At 34.8% G+C, this 14005-nt stretch overlaps 1 protein-coding gene across 7 annotated transcripts in view; it reads right to left on the bottom strand.

Moving 5' to 3' along the window:
* Ih (hyperpolarization activated cyclic nucleotide gated potassium channel Ih) overlaps nucleotides 1–14005 on the bottom strand; it is a 220861-nt gene that overhangs the window by 102331 nt on the left and 104525 nt on the right. For 6 of the 7 annotated variants that reach the window (XM_072015472.1, XM_072015480.1, XM_072015474.1 and 3 more), the window contains one exon: nucleotides 1770–2176. In XM_072015472.1, the coding sequence (XP_071871573.1) occupies nucleotides 1770–2176 (407 nt within the window). Of the gene's footprint in view, nucleotides 1–1769; nucleotides 2177–3193; nucleotides 3318–14005 lie in introns of those variants that run through there. The other variant, XM_072015479.1, reaches the window with a different exon arrangement.

The following is a 14005-nucleotide window of genomic DNA, read 5'->3' on the forward strand; positions in this document are numbered from 1 at the left end:
CGCGACTACAAAGATGTAGCTGGATTTGTATGTGAAGATAGATGTGTTTAATTCTATGTTGCATTAGATGAGTCTGATATGTCTGTGGAAGAGCGTGGGTGCTCTTTGTATAAGTGCAATCATCCTTAACTCTTGTTTCTTCTTAATCTTTTTTTTTCTCAAGGTAAATTGGGCTTTCAAAGATTGTTCTCTTTTAATTTCAACATCCTCAATTTTGAAATCTTGATTTTCATTAAGGAGAGAAAGAGGAGCATTGATTATCGATTTCTTGAGAAATATTTAGGATGGTTATTTATAATTATTCGCAAACGGTATGAACATTGAATTATTTCGTATAATAAAGTTAAATACGAATGGTAGGAAACTATAGACAATAATATACTGTTGAAGATTCGCTCTCTCGAGTAATTATTGCTATAATAAAAGAACTGTTCAGATTGTAGCAAACGCTTCTAAATTTTCCACAAAACGTGTCGGAAATCTCGTATGGAATACGAAGAGTATACATATATACGTCGCGAGCTGCGCAATTAAATTTCCGGTGGGGTAAGATTCAACTGTAACTGAACGCCACTGGACAAAACGACGAGCGTTCCTAATCTTGACACACTATAACTTTTATCAAACTTTCAAATCTAATTTCTCAGAAATATAGCCATTGCAACTATAATAATTCTTGACTCATCATCGTAAAAAATTCAGTGAACGATTTTTTTTTTAATAGATACTTTATACTTCGATGTAACATAAGTCTGAAGAATAAAATAAAATACGATTTTTCTATATTTATTAAAATATCGGTATTGTAAATTTCATTAGCTTTTTTCCACAGTCAAAATTATTACTCAAAAATTAAATATAAACTCGCGTGTGTGTGTGTGTGTGTTTTAAATTATAGAAGTGTCCATATTCTGAGTTCAGAATAACATCAGCGATAGTTTTTCCAATTGTGGGAAGATTTTAATTAAAACTGAATGGAAAATACGATATGCAAAATAATATGAGAATATTTCTAAACTGTTCATTTAATGTAACAAGAACTGATTTCTCTTGTAGTTGATATCTCAGTATGAAACTCGAAAATAGGACGCTAGAAAAAAAAAGGAAACACAAGAAAAGAGGACAAAGATAAAAATAAGATAAAAATGAGTCATAATTCAAATTGTGTGATAATCAAAGTGATCAAAATTAATTAAGCAGCACCAAGGAATTGAATTTTATTTCGCTCTAAATTCTCTTTAAATTATAATCGCTCAACCAAATATATCGACTTACTCATATATTTGCAATTTCTTAAATATCTGCAACCTCAGAATTTAAAACATTATCGAAAAATCCAGGCACTCTCCGTTTATGTAAAGATTAAACAACATTTGCACAGCGTATACATTTTCTATACCTAATGTTTATACAACTGAAATAAACCACCACGCGGTTCCAAATCTTCGATAAACAAACACGAGAAGAGCTTGAGAACGTTGCATGAAAAATTTTAATATACAGTGGGGAAAAATAACATATGAATTTATTTAATTCTTCGATAAATTATCAAAGTAGAAAAAAGCCTTCGATTTATTCTACCGATTCAAGATAATACTTGCACGATGCACCATGATAAATAAAAAATGTATTTAATGAAAACCATAGCAAAATATTGAATATAATACAATTCTTCACGAAGCAATATAAAAGTTGTACGAAATCGGGAAGATAATGAGACGATGATTCGTTAAAAAGAATATCGATAATAAGAAGTAAAAATGACTTACCTTGGTCGGCTACGAAATCGGTGATGAGCAATGTCTCGTCGTCTAGAGCAGTGACGAGGCTGTCCGTGCAAGTGTTCGTGTTCTCGATGCTGATCTTGATGCTGTCATCTTTGTTAAGCCGTGGATGATTGTTCGCGGCGGGGTTATTACCGGCGTGGCAGTTATTGTTGTTGTTGTTATTATTATTATGGTTGTTGTTGTTATTGTTATTGTTGCCGCCCTGCTGCTGGCCGAGGTGGTGATGGGGTGAACGAACGGATTCTGTGCTGCTGGTGTGCAAACTAACCCCCGTAGTCGCTCTTCCGTTCACCAGCCGTAGACTCGGTGCCCGTCGACCTCCACCTCCTCCTCCACCCCCACCAGCGCTGGTCACAGAACGGCCGCCACCGCCGCCACTCTCGCCCTCCCTGAAAAATAACGTTTGATTCCTCGTTCAACATTGTTCTGATACTCTCAACTTTTTATTTTTACTATACTATATTTTAATGGCACCAAGTAGATGAAAACAGTTTATACGTATACTTAAACTGACGCTCGAAAATGCTTTATTAAAAAGTTATAAACGTTCGGAAATTTACTGGTAAAATTGTTTTTACGTATTTATGGAAACACACATAACAATTGGTTTATGAGAAAATGGAAAGAGAAATAGAAGAAAGTATAGAATTATATTCATATGACGCTTTGTTTCTGAGAAGATCGAATTTGGAAAATTATCAAAAATGTACTTGGATTCTAATTTTCGATTGGACAGGAGTAAATATCGATAGGAGCTTATTCTACGTGCGAAAATAGGTCGAAAATGAAGAATAGAATTTTCTCATAAAGCGCTTTGTGTCCGAGAAAAATAAATTCGAAAATTGATCGTACGTGTGTACTAGGCCACTTCCGAAGTAAACACGCTCGGACCTTATTTTCTTAAAAATGAATCTTCAAAGAGAAAAATCTCATTCTATTTTTTTTTTTTTTTTATTTCGTATCTCTGCCAGACTTAACGCGCGGAGAATACACACGTATATCTATGGATGTGATCGAAATTGATACTAGAAACTAAAAATATATAAATAAGAAAATTGTAAAATATAGATATGAGGAGTAATGCTATTACAATGTAGGTTTTTATATTTAGAATTTTGACGAATGATTAAAATTGCAAATATATAAAAATATAAAGATATGCCAGGTAAACGTACAAATGTATACAAATGTACAAGAAAAGCAACAATATAAAAGTACGATGTAATAGACCAGAAATAGTTTTATAAATCAGGAGGAATATTTAATCTGGAGAAATATTAAAAAATCGAGTGAAGTACGAAGAGTACTAAAGTAATATAATGCAATAGAAGAAATTATGTTACAAATCGGAAGGAATATTTAGTTAGAAGAAACGTATTGAAAAATTCAAAATAGACAATACAAACCTCGTATTAAATAAATTGATAATGCTTGTGGTATGAGTGAATAATGTAAAATTTATGAAAACTACACTGCACGTAAACGAAGATAAAGCGTATAAGACACGACGAACTGTATTGCACGAGAAGAAAAACAAGACTGAGAGTCCTTCAGTTATTGTTTTGGTATGGAACCCCAGGGTTGTATACAGGTGTGGTTTCAATATTTACATGCCTGCTTTCATAATTTGGGATTGGTTCAGAGAATGTATTGAAGGTTTTCCTTGGCAGTCATACGAAGTACCCTAAGGGCAGATAGTTAAGAAGATGAAAACAGGTAACGCGCGTTTATCACCAGGAAGCGTTTAAAATATTTCAGTTATTGGGAAAATTCTTTTTACAATTTGAGTTCTCTTTTTACTTATGAAAAGGTTCAATTATTTCGTATGCGTTACACTTCAATAATAAAATTGCGAGTGTAGTTTATGTTAGTCATTAAGTAAAACTTAGAAGTTCATAATGAAAATTTGCAATACTTTTATCTTTTTAAAGAAAATTCATAACTTACGAGTCTCTAATATAATAAATTAGTATAACAGAAAAACATTGCGAATTTAGTATGCGAATTAAATTTCTTGCATTGAAAGAACATTTATAAATTTAAATATTCGCACACCATATATCTCCATAAAAAAGCTTGTTACCTTTTCTGGTGGTTCATTTCTTTCGTAAAAACACCATCAACGAGATATAAAAAATCTCATTTTCTTATCCTCACAACTTCACTATTATCAAAGTTACAATAAGAGTCACTAACATAAAAAAAATACTAAAAGAAAATAAAGAAAAAAACAAATGAATACCTATGGTAGAAACACATAATAAATCATGCTTTTTTCACTCTTTATAACAAGACATATTTAAAATTCACCACGCTATCGAGCAATCGCGTCCATATTAGTAAATGTGACTTTATATTTGATTTTAGCAGCAAATTCGATTTATCGGGATTCGATTGTGTAACAAAGCTTTCGTCAAACGAGACTGAGAATTTCGTAAAAAATTTGGTCGGTTTGATTTCTAACACTCTTATACGTTTCTCGCGCCAAAAATCAGATAATAATCTTTAAGAATTATCCTTACAAAACTAATTACCAAAATCTTGAAATCTCAAATCGAACACACAACACAGCTTCTTATTATTAATCCCATTAATCTTCAAAGAAATTATTTTCACAACGAACAAGATGACAAAATTATATCCTAATGCACGACTCGCGGTAACTCTCTGAAATCTCAGCACGCTTTCTCTTTCCAAACGATCAACGAATTCGTCGATGAAGGAGCAACGCAAGCATTTCAATTGTGATCGGTACACACGTATCTGGTGTGTTTGACTTGCACGTTAAGGAAGTGGTATACCCTTGGAAACCATCTACATACATCGTAGCGGTTCGTCTGCAAAACCGTCCTCGACCATCGTTCCACTTTTTAATCTTTCCATCTCTCGAAATCGTCCTTGCCATTCTGGACGCTCGGTTATCGCTGCGTATTATCGCCCTCCACAGATTCCCCACTGATTCTTGTCTCCCTTTCTATACCTCTATTCAGCCGATCGACGATCTTTTCTCAATTATTTGCTTATGGTCGTTGACACGATTAATAGATAAGCTTGTTTGTTATTTATGCGTATCTAGATCGTGATATTAATGTTCGATAGACAAATATAGACAAGTAAAATTTTTATGATTCGGTGAAAGGAAAGTGATTGTTGTTCCTTGTATCTTTGAATGTAAGTGAATTGGATTTAGAGGAATTAGAATATTTTGGAGAACTATTGATAGTATGTAAAAATAATGGTCTTTGCGTTTGTGTATTAATATCACTTGGCAATTCTTAAGGAAGATAAATCTAAAAAGAGAAGAGACGATTAAATTACTCTGTTCTTATAGATCGAAACGTTCTCCCAATGAACTTTTACGACTTTTTTAGAGCCGTTTCAAGCGTTTTGGACATGGTTCTCCTAAGGTAATCGTCAGAGACCACGAAAAGTATCCACCAGATGAAAGCAGATCAGAGGCGGAAGATCAAACGACAAGGAACGCGGGCATAATGACCTTAGGTCGCTGCTATCGACAGCTCGTTTCGCAAGAAACGATTTCTTCCGCGGTTATTCTGTGGTCTGATCGCAATTCAGATAAGTGTCTGGCATGAGCGACGCTCTTCTTATATATCTTCTGTTTCCAATTTTTGCATCCTTTCTTACGTAACGTCTACGAACAGGCGTCATCTAAATTTCTGTTTCTATTGTAAACGATTGAACAATTAAAATTTCTACGTTGCATATTTCGCGTAAGTAATTAGTTAATCAATGACGAGCTAATAATACTTTTCAATTGGAATGGAAAAATGAGAATCAAGCTTGATTGCATTTAAATATATACTTCGACCGTTGAAATTATTATAATCGAATCTCCAATTTCTATGCACATATTTTAATCTTCAACCTCAATTTCAATAAATTGTCCATTAGCTATTAATATAGGGTCGGGAAATATTTCGCAGAAAGATTCATTTAACACTAACCTTACTAGGCCCGATCAAATGACTATTTTCAAAATTTAATTTAAGAGTGTACATTCATTGTTATTTCTTTTGTTCATCTAATTTCATGTAAATTCTTATATTAACAAAAATTGAGAAACTGATTAATCAGATAATATAAGAATTTACATAAAGTTAGATTGAGGTTAGGTTAAGTTAACCTGGTAAGATTAGCGTTAATTTAAGAACATCATATAATGTTGTCTCAATACCAGAAAAATTAAAAAGACCTTTTTACAGATACATATACGTCTTTCAAGTTAATATTCGCGATTACAGGATATATGTATACAATAAATATACATAAATACAGTACGAATATTTTAATACTAAATACTTTACCTTACAGATATCTTAATGTACTAATTTCTTAATTAAATCTTAATATCTTAATTAAACGTTTAATATTTTGAAATTGACTATTTTATAATTTATAACTATTGAAATACTTTAAAAACTGTATATTTTATAATACTAATAAAAATTGCATAATTTAAGGCTATAGTGTGTCAAATGTTATTTATCCATATCGATCAACTGTTCATTCGGAAACGAACTCGCGATTATACCAAATCACGAATACAACTCTCATTCAGCATACAGCGATCGTCAATTTGCTATAACAACGCATAACCAACAAATTCCATTAAGCGACAATTTACACGATCGAAGAATCCCTTTTCCGGAGTAACGTTATTATTGTTATTACTATTACCATCGTGGCGCACAACAAATTGTCCATTTACCCGAGAATATTGTTTAAGCGGTTTAATAAAGCAGTCTGTACACAGCGGGCAGCGAATAATCGTGGTTAATCTTCGAAGAGTACACACGATAATGCCGTTCAATTCTCTGAGGTCAGTTTCAAGTACGCCAATGAATATTTATTAGCACTAAATCAAGGGACTCAGCCTCTCGAGCTCTCGAGAATACAAATTGCCATACGCGTTCACCTCTTGCAAATGCAACCATCAACGTCTTATGGCAGTTATGGCGAATGCATAGGGGACGCCACGAAATTATTACTTGAAATCTTGTGCATTTCTCGTCTACAGTCAGCCATAAAAATCTACATACATCCCTTGAATATAAAATATTACTGTAAAAACAGTTGGACGAATTTTCTTTGACACGTTAAAACACACATTATTAAAATGTAAAGTAATTAATTCGCCTTTATCATTATGAAGAGAAAAAAAAAAGAATGAAAAAAATACTGTGTTACAAAAATTACACACATCTGTTATGTCTATATGAAATGATAAAAATAAGCCTGATACTATATTAGTATTTGGCAGGATTAAGTCGAATTTGGGCAAAATTTATATCAGTCCCTGTTTGTGTCGAAGGATTATGTGTTGTATAATTTTATAATAAAGTACAAATACACGTTATGTATATATTAATACACAGATAGCCGTAAAAGTCATATTGTCAAAATTTATCACAAATTATTTAGTTTCGTCTTTGTTAAGGAAAAAGGAATAAGAAAAATATAAAACGCAATGTTACAAAAATTACATACATTTGTTACATCTACGTGGAATCATAAAAATAGTAGCTTCATATTGTATGAATAGGCGTTGAAAAAATTACAAGTTTAGTATTGCAAGAGTTTTGCAAGTTAAACGTTCTAAATCTTTTCTACCCCTTTTAAAATATATCAATAATAATTGTCTCGATATGCAGATATAAATAATCTTCTGACAAAGTGCATTTTTAGCTTTTTGGTATATCACGTACACAAAATTCAATAGGTGTATCTAAACTGTTGTGACTGAGTGTATGTTCTTTTGTATGTATATGACTTGCGCAAGATCCATTTCGAGCACGTCCAGCTAATTTATCGGGGATTTTTACGGCGTGGACGAGGAAGAAAGAAACCTTGACTGATATTGCTTCGAACCTCGTTTGGCAAAGAGAGAGACAGAAAGAGAGAGAGAGAGAGAGAGACAAAGAGAGAGAGAGAGAGAGAGAGAGAGAGGAAACTGAGTTCGCATCCCGTTTTAAGAATTTTTTAGCCTACTAACCGAGGAAGACGAGTTACAGTCATCGACAAAAGTCTCCGACAATATAATCTTGTACAATATAAAAACGTCATTTATACCGAAAAAAGTATGGGCGAGTGATTTTAAAATAAAATTTACACGGAGGGGTACAGCTTCCTTTTTCCACGTGTTTCTTACAAATTCGAATCTAGTCGAAGCTGCTTGTGAGCTGTATTTCAGCTCATCGCTGATAATCATATCATTCAACTGTTTCCTTTTTGTTATTTTAAAAGTCGCGTATACCGAGCTACTCGTGTGAGGCTTCGCGACGCAACAATTTCTATGTACAATGATAAAATAGGAACTCTGAGAAGTACCACCTACACTGTATTATACCTCTGTCACATAAATCCTCTTTGCTTTTCAAGCAGCAGTTCCGTGACAATCGAATTTAACCTGCATTGTTTGCCGGAAAAAAAGAAGATGACATCTCGGCGCGAGCGCGTTGTTGCACAATGCCGCGCGCGCCATTTAACAAGACTCGCTAGCCGCCCGATGAACCGGACTTAATTTCACTTTCATTGAATGCGAGGAAACCTCGCGTCGCGGATAAATTCGCAAATTAATTCTATTGGCTCCGCGCGTCGCGAGATGAATATGGCCTCGCGCATTTATTGAACCGCGCGCCGCGCAGATGATCGTTCCGTCGCCGCGAGCATTCCGCGGAAAAGCCGCGTTTCCATCGCGATCCACCTCTCGACATTACAGTTACTCGCATTAACATTCGGACACAACATCATCTATTTAATTAAATTGCTTTTAAAGAAAGATAAGCGTTTTTATATATTTCGTTTAAAGTGATACTGCGTTATTCGTTAACAATTGGCATTAAAGTGTAGCAAAAAGATACTTATAGCTGACGGACAGGTACAGAGACTATGTCATTTCTTGTCCAAATTGCTCTAAGAAAGTTATATAAGAGCGTTGTTTTAATTATTGAACAGGTTGTTTGCAATCTACTATATACGATCATTAATAAATACACTGTAATCACATGCACATAAAAAATTCGTAGAGGTCAGAAACTTTGCAGATGTGTGGTCGAACGTAGAAACAAAGAATAAACTGGAGCAAATCGCTGCAGCTAAGCATTTTTCTTCAAGCAGTTATAAGTTTCTTAAACTCGAAATCGAACTAAAAAGTTGCCATCAACGACAATTCTCGTTCACATAATCAAACGAAATTTTGATTATAAAATAATTACATAAACCTCCGTAAAAGCTTGCAAAATCCACTACCTTTCTTAAACACTTACAATTTCGCAAATACGTTTCTTTGGCAAAATAAACTTGCAAAATATAATAATCCCAAACAAGCGTGCTGTTCAATGATTCTCTCATGACACCTGCCATGCACAATCCGCCAAACAATATCTCGTCACAGATGCTTCGCCATATCAACCCCCGTCACTATAGCATCATGATCGACGAGGAAAACAAACGAAACGCTGTGGTCCCCAATGAAACGAGAAATCTGTCCAACGCAACCTAACGACCTAGTTTCCATGGTCGAACAGAGATTCGTGTTACACGACCAACCCGTTCACGAGTCATTGTAATCACTCTTATTTGATTCAAGCCAGCCAAGCGACCCTGCCTAATCGAACGCTAATTATCCTACCCCCAATTAACAAGAACGTCGATACGGGGCCACGAACAATAAGCATTGGCCAGGAAAAATATCAACGAGTGGATGTCTCACCTTGTTCAGTTGCTCTTGATAAAGAGGAGGAAAAGTTATACATATACGTGTATAATAACTTGGACTACTGAGAAACGCGGACGAGAGTCAACCTTAAACCTGCCGCGACCTTCGAATTTTTATACTTCGATTTTATCGTCGGTTCAACCAACGAAAGAATTTTTCATATTTCAAGAAAGACTTATTTACTGGGCTGTGGATTTTAATGCAAACTCGTATTTTCTCTAAAAACGAGGTCTTAAAAGAAATTCTATTCCACGCTTTCGACTTAGTCTCATATTAATAGTCTCATATTAATTATCTACTCTTGTCTAGTTGCGAATTAGGCAAATTTATTTGGGTATGCTTGACAAGTTTTCAAACTCGATTTTCTCGAAAATAAGTCCTCCAATGCAATTTTGTTATTCTTGATTTCCCCTCTATTTTCATCTTATTTTTTCAGCCAGAAAATCAGCCTGGTATCACTTGCACCATGAATTTAAGATTTTTACCAGGCACTTACGATAGAATTTAGGATCATGGTGCATAGATGGGTCAGAGGACGTGTGACAAGAGGAGATTGAAAAGGATCACCTAAGGGTGAACAGATGAGAAACACGAGTAGGAGACGATTAAAGGGATTGTGGTCTTTTTATAAGTGAGTTATGGCTTGCAAGCGTGGGTATTAAGTGGGAGCTGTAGTTGGTGGAAGGAGTGTGGGTACTTTAAGTGCTTGCGTTGGGAGTTTTTTGGAGGTGTTTGATGTTTAACCCTTGACGACGGCCGAGATGCAGCGAAAAGACTGAATTGGAAAGCTGGTTAGAACACGGGTGACTGATAAGGACTGTGTCATTTTAAGCTTCTCTGCATAGGTTGATATGACTGTGTAATTGAAGCGATTATTTAATTAAGATATCAATGTAAATTGCAAAATATAATTTTTATGCTGATGCTTTTTAAAATTTGTTATATGAAACACAAAATAAAAATTAAAAGAAAATATTGTAAGATTAAATAATTTCGTCTAAATCGTTATAATCCATCGATGATCTAACGAGGATTTATTAATTGAGGTTTAATAACGAGTATCAGAAGAAGAAAGTTGAAAGTTGAAAAATACGTCAGGAAAAAAGGAAATTGACACTTTTGAAGTTTTCTATTTTTAGTTCTAATTCTAAAAATAGGATAAATAGCTTTCGTCCCTTCGTTTCAAGAGATTCTAATACTTGACACTTGCTACTGCTTGACATCTAGCTGAACCTGCACAACTTCGCTTTCGTATGCTTTTTCCGCTGAGTATAGCTACGTGAACAAATCTCGAAAGTATGTGGCATATTTACAGAAGTAATATCTTAAGAAGAAATATTCTGCTACGTGCTGACTGGGAACAAAGTAATATTAGTTGCATAATGAGGTTACAAAATGCGTCAGAAACATTTATGAACCGTGTATAGATTCTGAGAAAGAACTAACGATAATTTTTACTCTTCCTAGTTTGGATTGCTTCTCTCAAACGGAAGAATATATTTCTGGTTCGTACGGTAATCTGATAGCAACAGTGTAAAAATTCTAAAAAAACAATTCCATAATTGAATAAGGAAACGACTTAAATTATTTGACGTATTTGGAACAAATATATATATTTACAAAGACTTTGCTAATACAGATAGGTGTAGAACGAGTTCGAAGATAAGAAAAGATGGAGCAAAATAGAAATAGCACAGAGAAAAAGGAAATTACTTCACTAAAGGAAATTATTTCTGTTATTTCAAATAACAAATCTAAAGATAGAATATATATAAATATGAAGAAATTGAAGTTCATTGGAAGTTCGTACGGTCTAAATACATTATTCAGTCAAACTTAGATCAGACATCCTTCTTTCGATCGTTAGTTTTCTTTGCGCTACTTCGGAAAACAATATTCCTATCCTTTGAAGTAGTGCAACGTTAAACTACTTCCCATCCCGAAACTCTCTCACGCCCGATAATTAAGTCTTCCATTTGCGTATAGAAATGTTCGTATAAATGAATTCAGAAATAGCAAAAGATAAATCATGTTCATGTCGTAAACCCAATCCATCTTCGTTCGATCATCTCTGATAACGATAATAACAATAAAAAACAAGGGAAAACCGGCGAAAAAGAGAGACAGGAAAAAAGAGGAAGAATGAAAAGGACAAGCAAAGAGGAGAGTAGCTCGACCCTGAGAGAAAAGAACGATTGTCACACTTAAACGCGAGAGATGTGCAGCGGAATTCGCGTGGCTGGCGTGCATGAGCGGGCACATTCAGCCGCGCGCCTCCCTCTTTTTCAACCCTTTTTCAACCCTTCGACCAACCTCGAGTGGCTCGACACTGTGTGTTTGTATCATCGTCCGGGACGGGATGTGTTCGCATGCATACAGCAACCTCCGACTCGGCACTAGACTCTATTTTAAGAAACTTCCCTGCTGGCTGATGCGGTCGACCGAGGAGAACAACACATGTATCCCGGTGTCGAGTGTGTCGCCTCTCGAAAAACGACTAGCACAAGCTACCTAGGCAACGTGGAGGGAGGAGACAGGGACAGAGAGAGGATAGGTGGGGTTGTAAAAGGTGTCAAGGTTCACTTTCGATTGCTACGTTTCCAATTTGTCCGAAGAGAGAGGCGTAAAGAGAGAAAGAGAGAAGTTGGCTTACGAGATGTTCCAGCTGACGTTCCAGCACGCGTCCGAGATTTTTTCGTTGCTTTTATTGAATTCGTTCACCTTTCTTGTATTTGTACACTATTGTATCTATCGTGTAAAGAGCATTACTGCGGTATTACTGACAATATTTAAAGCTCTTGGCGGTACGTAAGAAAGCCTACTTTTTGATGCCATATTAAATGGATTTTTGTATGTGTCAATCTCGCTTTAGTTCAATAAATTGTCGATACTATGTTGAAAATCTTAAAAATTGGCTATAATATCGACCCTCCTTTACAGTGGCTAGAAAGGTATTGGCCAATTTTTTTTCTAACGAAATGCTTTTTTTATCAGGTATCAAATTCCATTTTTACAATATCAATCTTTTGCGGAAGAATTTTTATATTCGAATAGTTCAATGGTTTTGGAGCATGTTATCGGTGGTCAGAATCATCCGAATAACCTTTCCCTTACATACAATCCGCGGAAGTCCCCAATTTCCAAGATATTTGCAATAAAATATCGATAATTATACTGAATTCTGCCTATAGTTGCGCGTTCGTGACAGCGTACGTGCCTAGAGGCGGCCGAATGCAAATCCAAACTTAACTCTTATCTTTCGTTTATAATATATAGAATGTCCACCGACGTCTGCCGAATGACCAACAATAACTCAACGTAATAAACGAAAGATTGACAATCGATGCTCAGCTTACGCCATCAAGTTGCATGCCTTGTAGTCCTAGGTAAACATTGTGTCGCCTAAAAAGAAGCTACATTTCCTTGTCACCTCTCTATGTTTACAAACTGAAGCATAGCATATAATACACTGTATATAATATAATCATGTCCGTACATAACAACCGCGCCTCTAGGCAATCGACAAACAATACTAACACGTACGTTGTCACGGACACACAATGATAGGTAGAATTTACTGTAGTGGTACCGACAGTTTTTTACGATTATCTCGGGAACTAAGGCCGTCCGCGGATTATGTGTAAGGAAAAAGTTGTTGGAATCATGATTCCGACAACATATTAAAAAATCATTAAGATCATTCTATCATTTATTGAAATCATTTTAAAAACTAGCCTTTACAGATTTGAGTGTATGTAGCTCAAAAGGTAGTGAATCCTAGAAATGTCTGCGTGTATCAGAATTCAGTCAGCCTCCTTCATCCGAAGGTTAAAATACGTCATATTCATAAAATTAAGTATGAAACAAACTGTAGAAATAATAGGAATAAATAAAAAATATTACGTTGAAAATTTTACGTAACGCAACTTTTCTTTGCGTAATATGATATATACAATGCAACATATATATGCATGCTCGGTTCTAAGCAGGTCGCCTTGATTCAACTTCGATGTGGTTATTGAATCAATTATTATTATCAAACCAGCTGGCTTCCCTTGTCATCGTACATCTAATCTCAATTTCGCTGCGAGTTAATTAATGCTAAACAATACACCATTACATTGCGATATGATTATGTGATCGATACAAGTGCATTTCGTCGTTCTGTACAGTTTACTCAACAACTATTTAACTTTCCTCTCTTGTCAGTCAAACATTTCTATCCAAAGACACGACAACTTCCCTTCCTCTTATCTCTTTCACAATCTTTAAATTTTGTTTTATATCTATATTGATACAGAAAAATACAAAATATATTCCAATCTATTATTTTTATTTCGATTTATTTTGTAGATTTATCCTTGATATGTAAGAGTAATGTTCATAAATTTGCTCGTCTTGATAAGGATGGTTCAAGTAATGTATTTCTTCTATCCAAAAGAGCAGCAACTTTTTTCCGACACATATTTTCCACGATTCT

This window comes from Bombus fervidus, chromosome 13 (assembly GCF_041682495.2).
Source record: "Bombus fervidus isolate BK054 chromosome 13, iyBomFerv1, whole genome shotgun sequence".
Classification (NCBI taxonomy): Eukaryota; Metazoa; Arthropoda; class Insecta; order Hymenoptera; family Apidae; genus Bombus; species Bombus fervidus.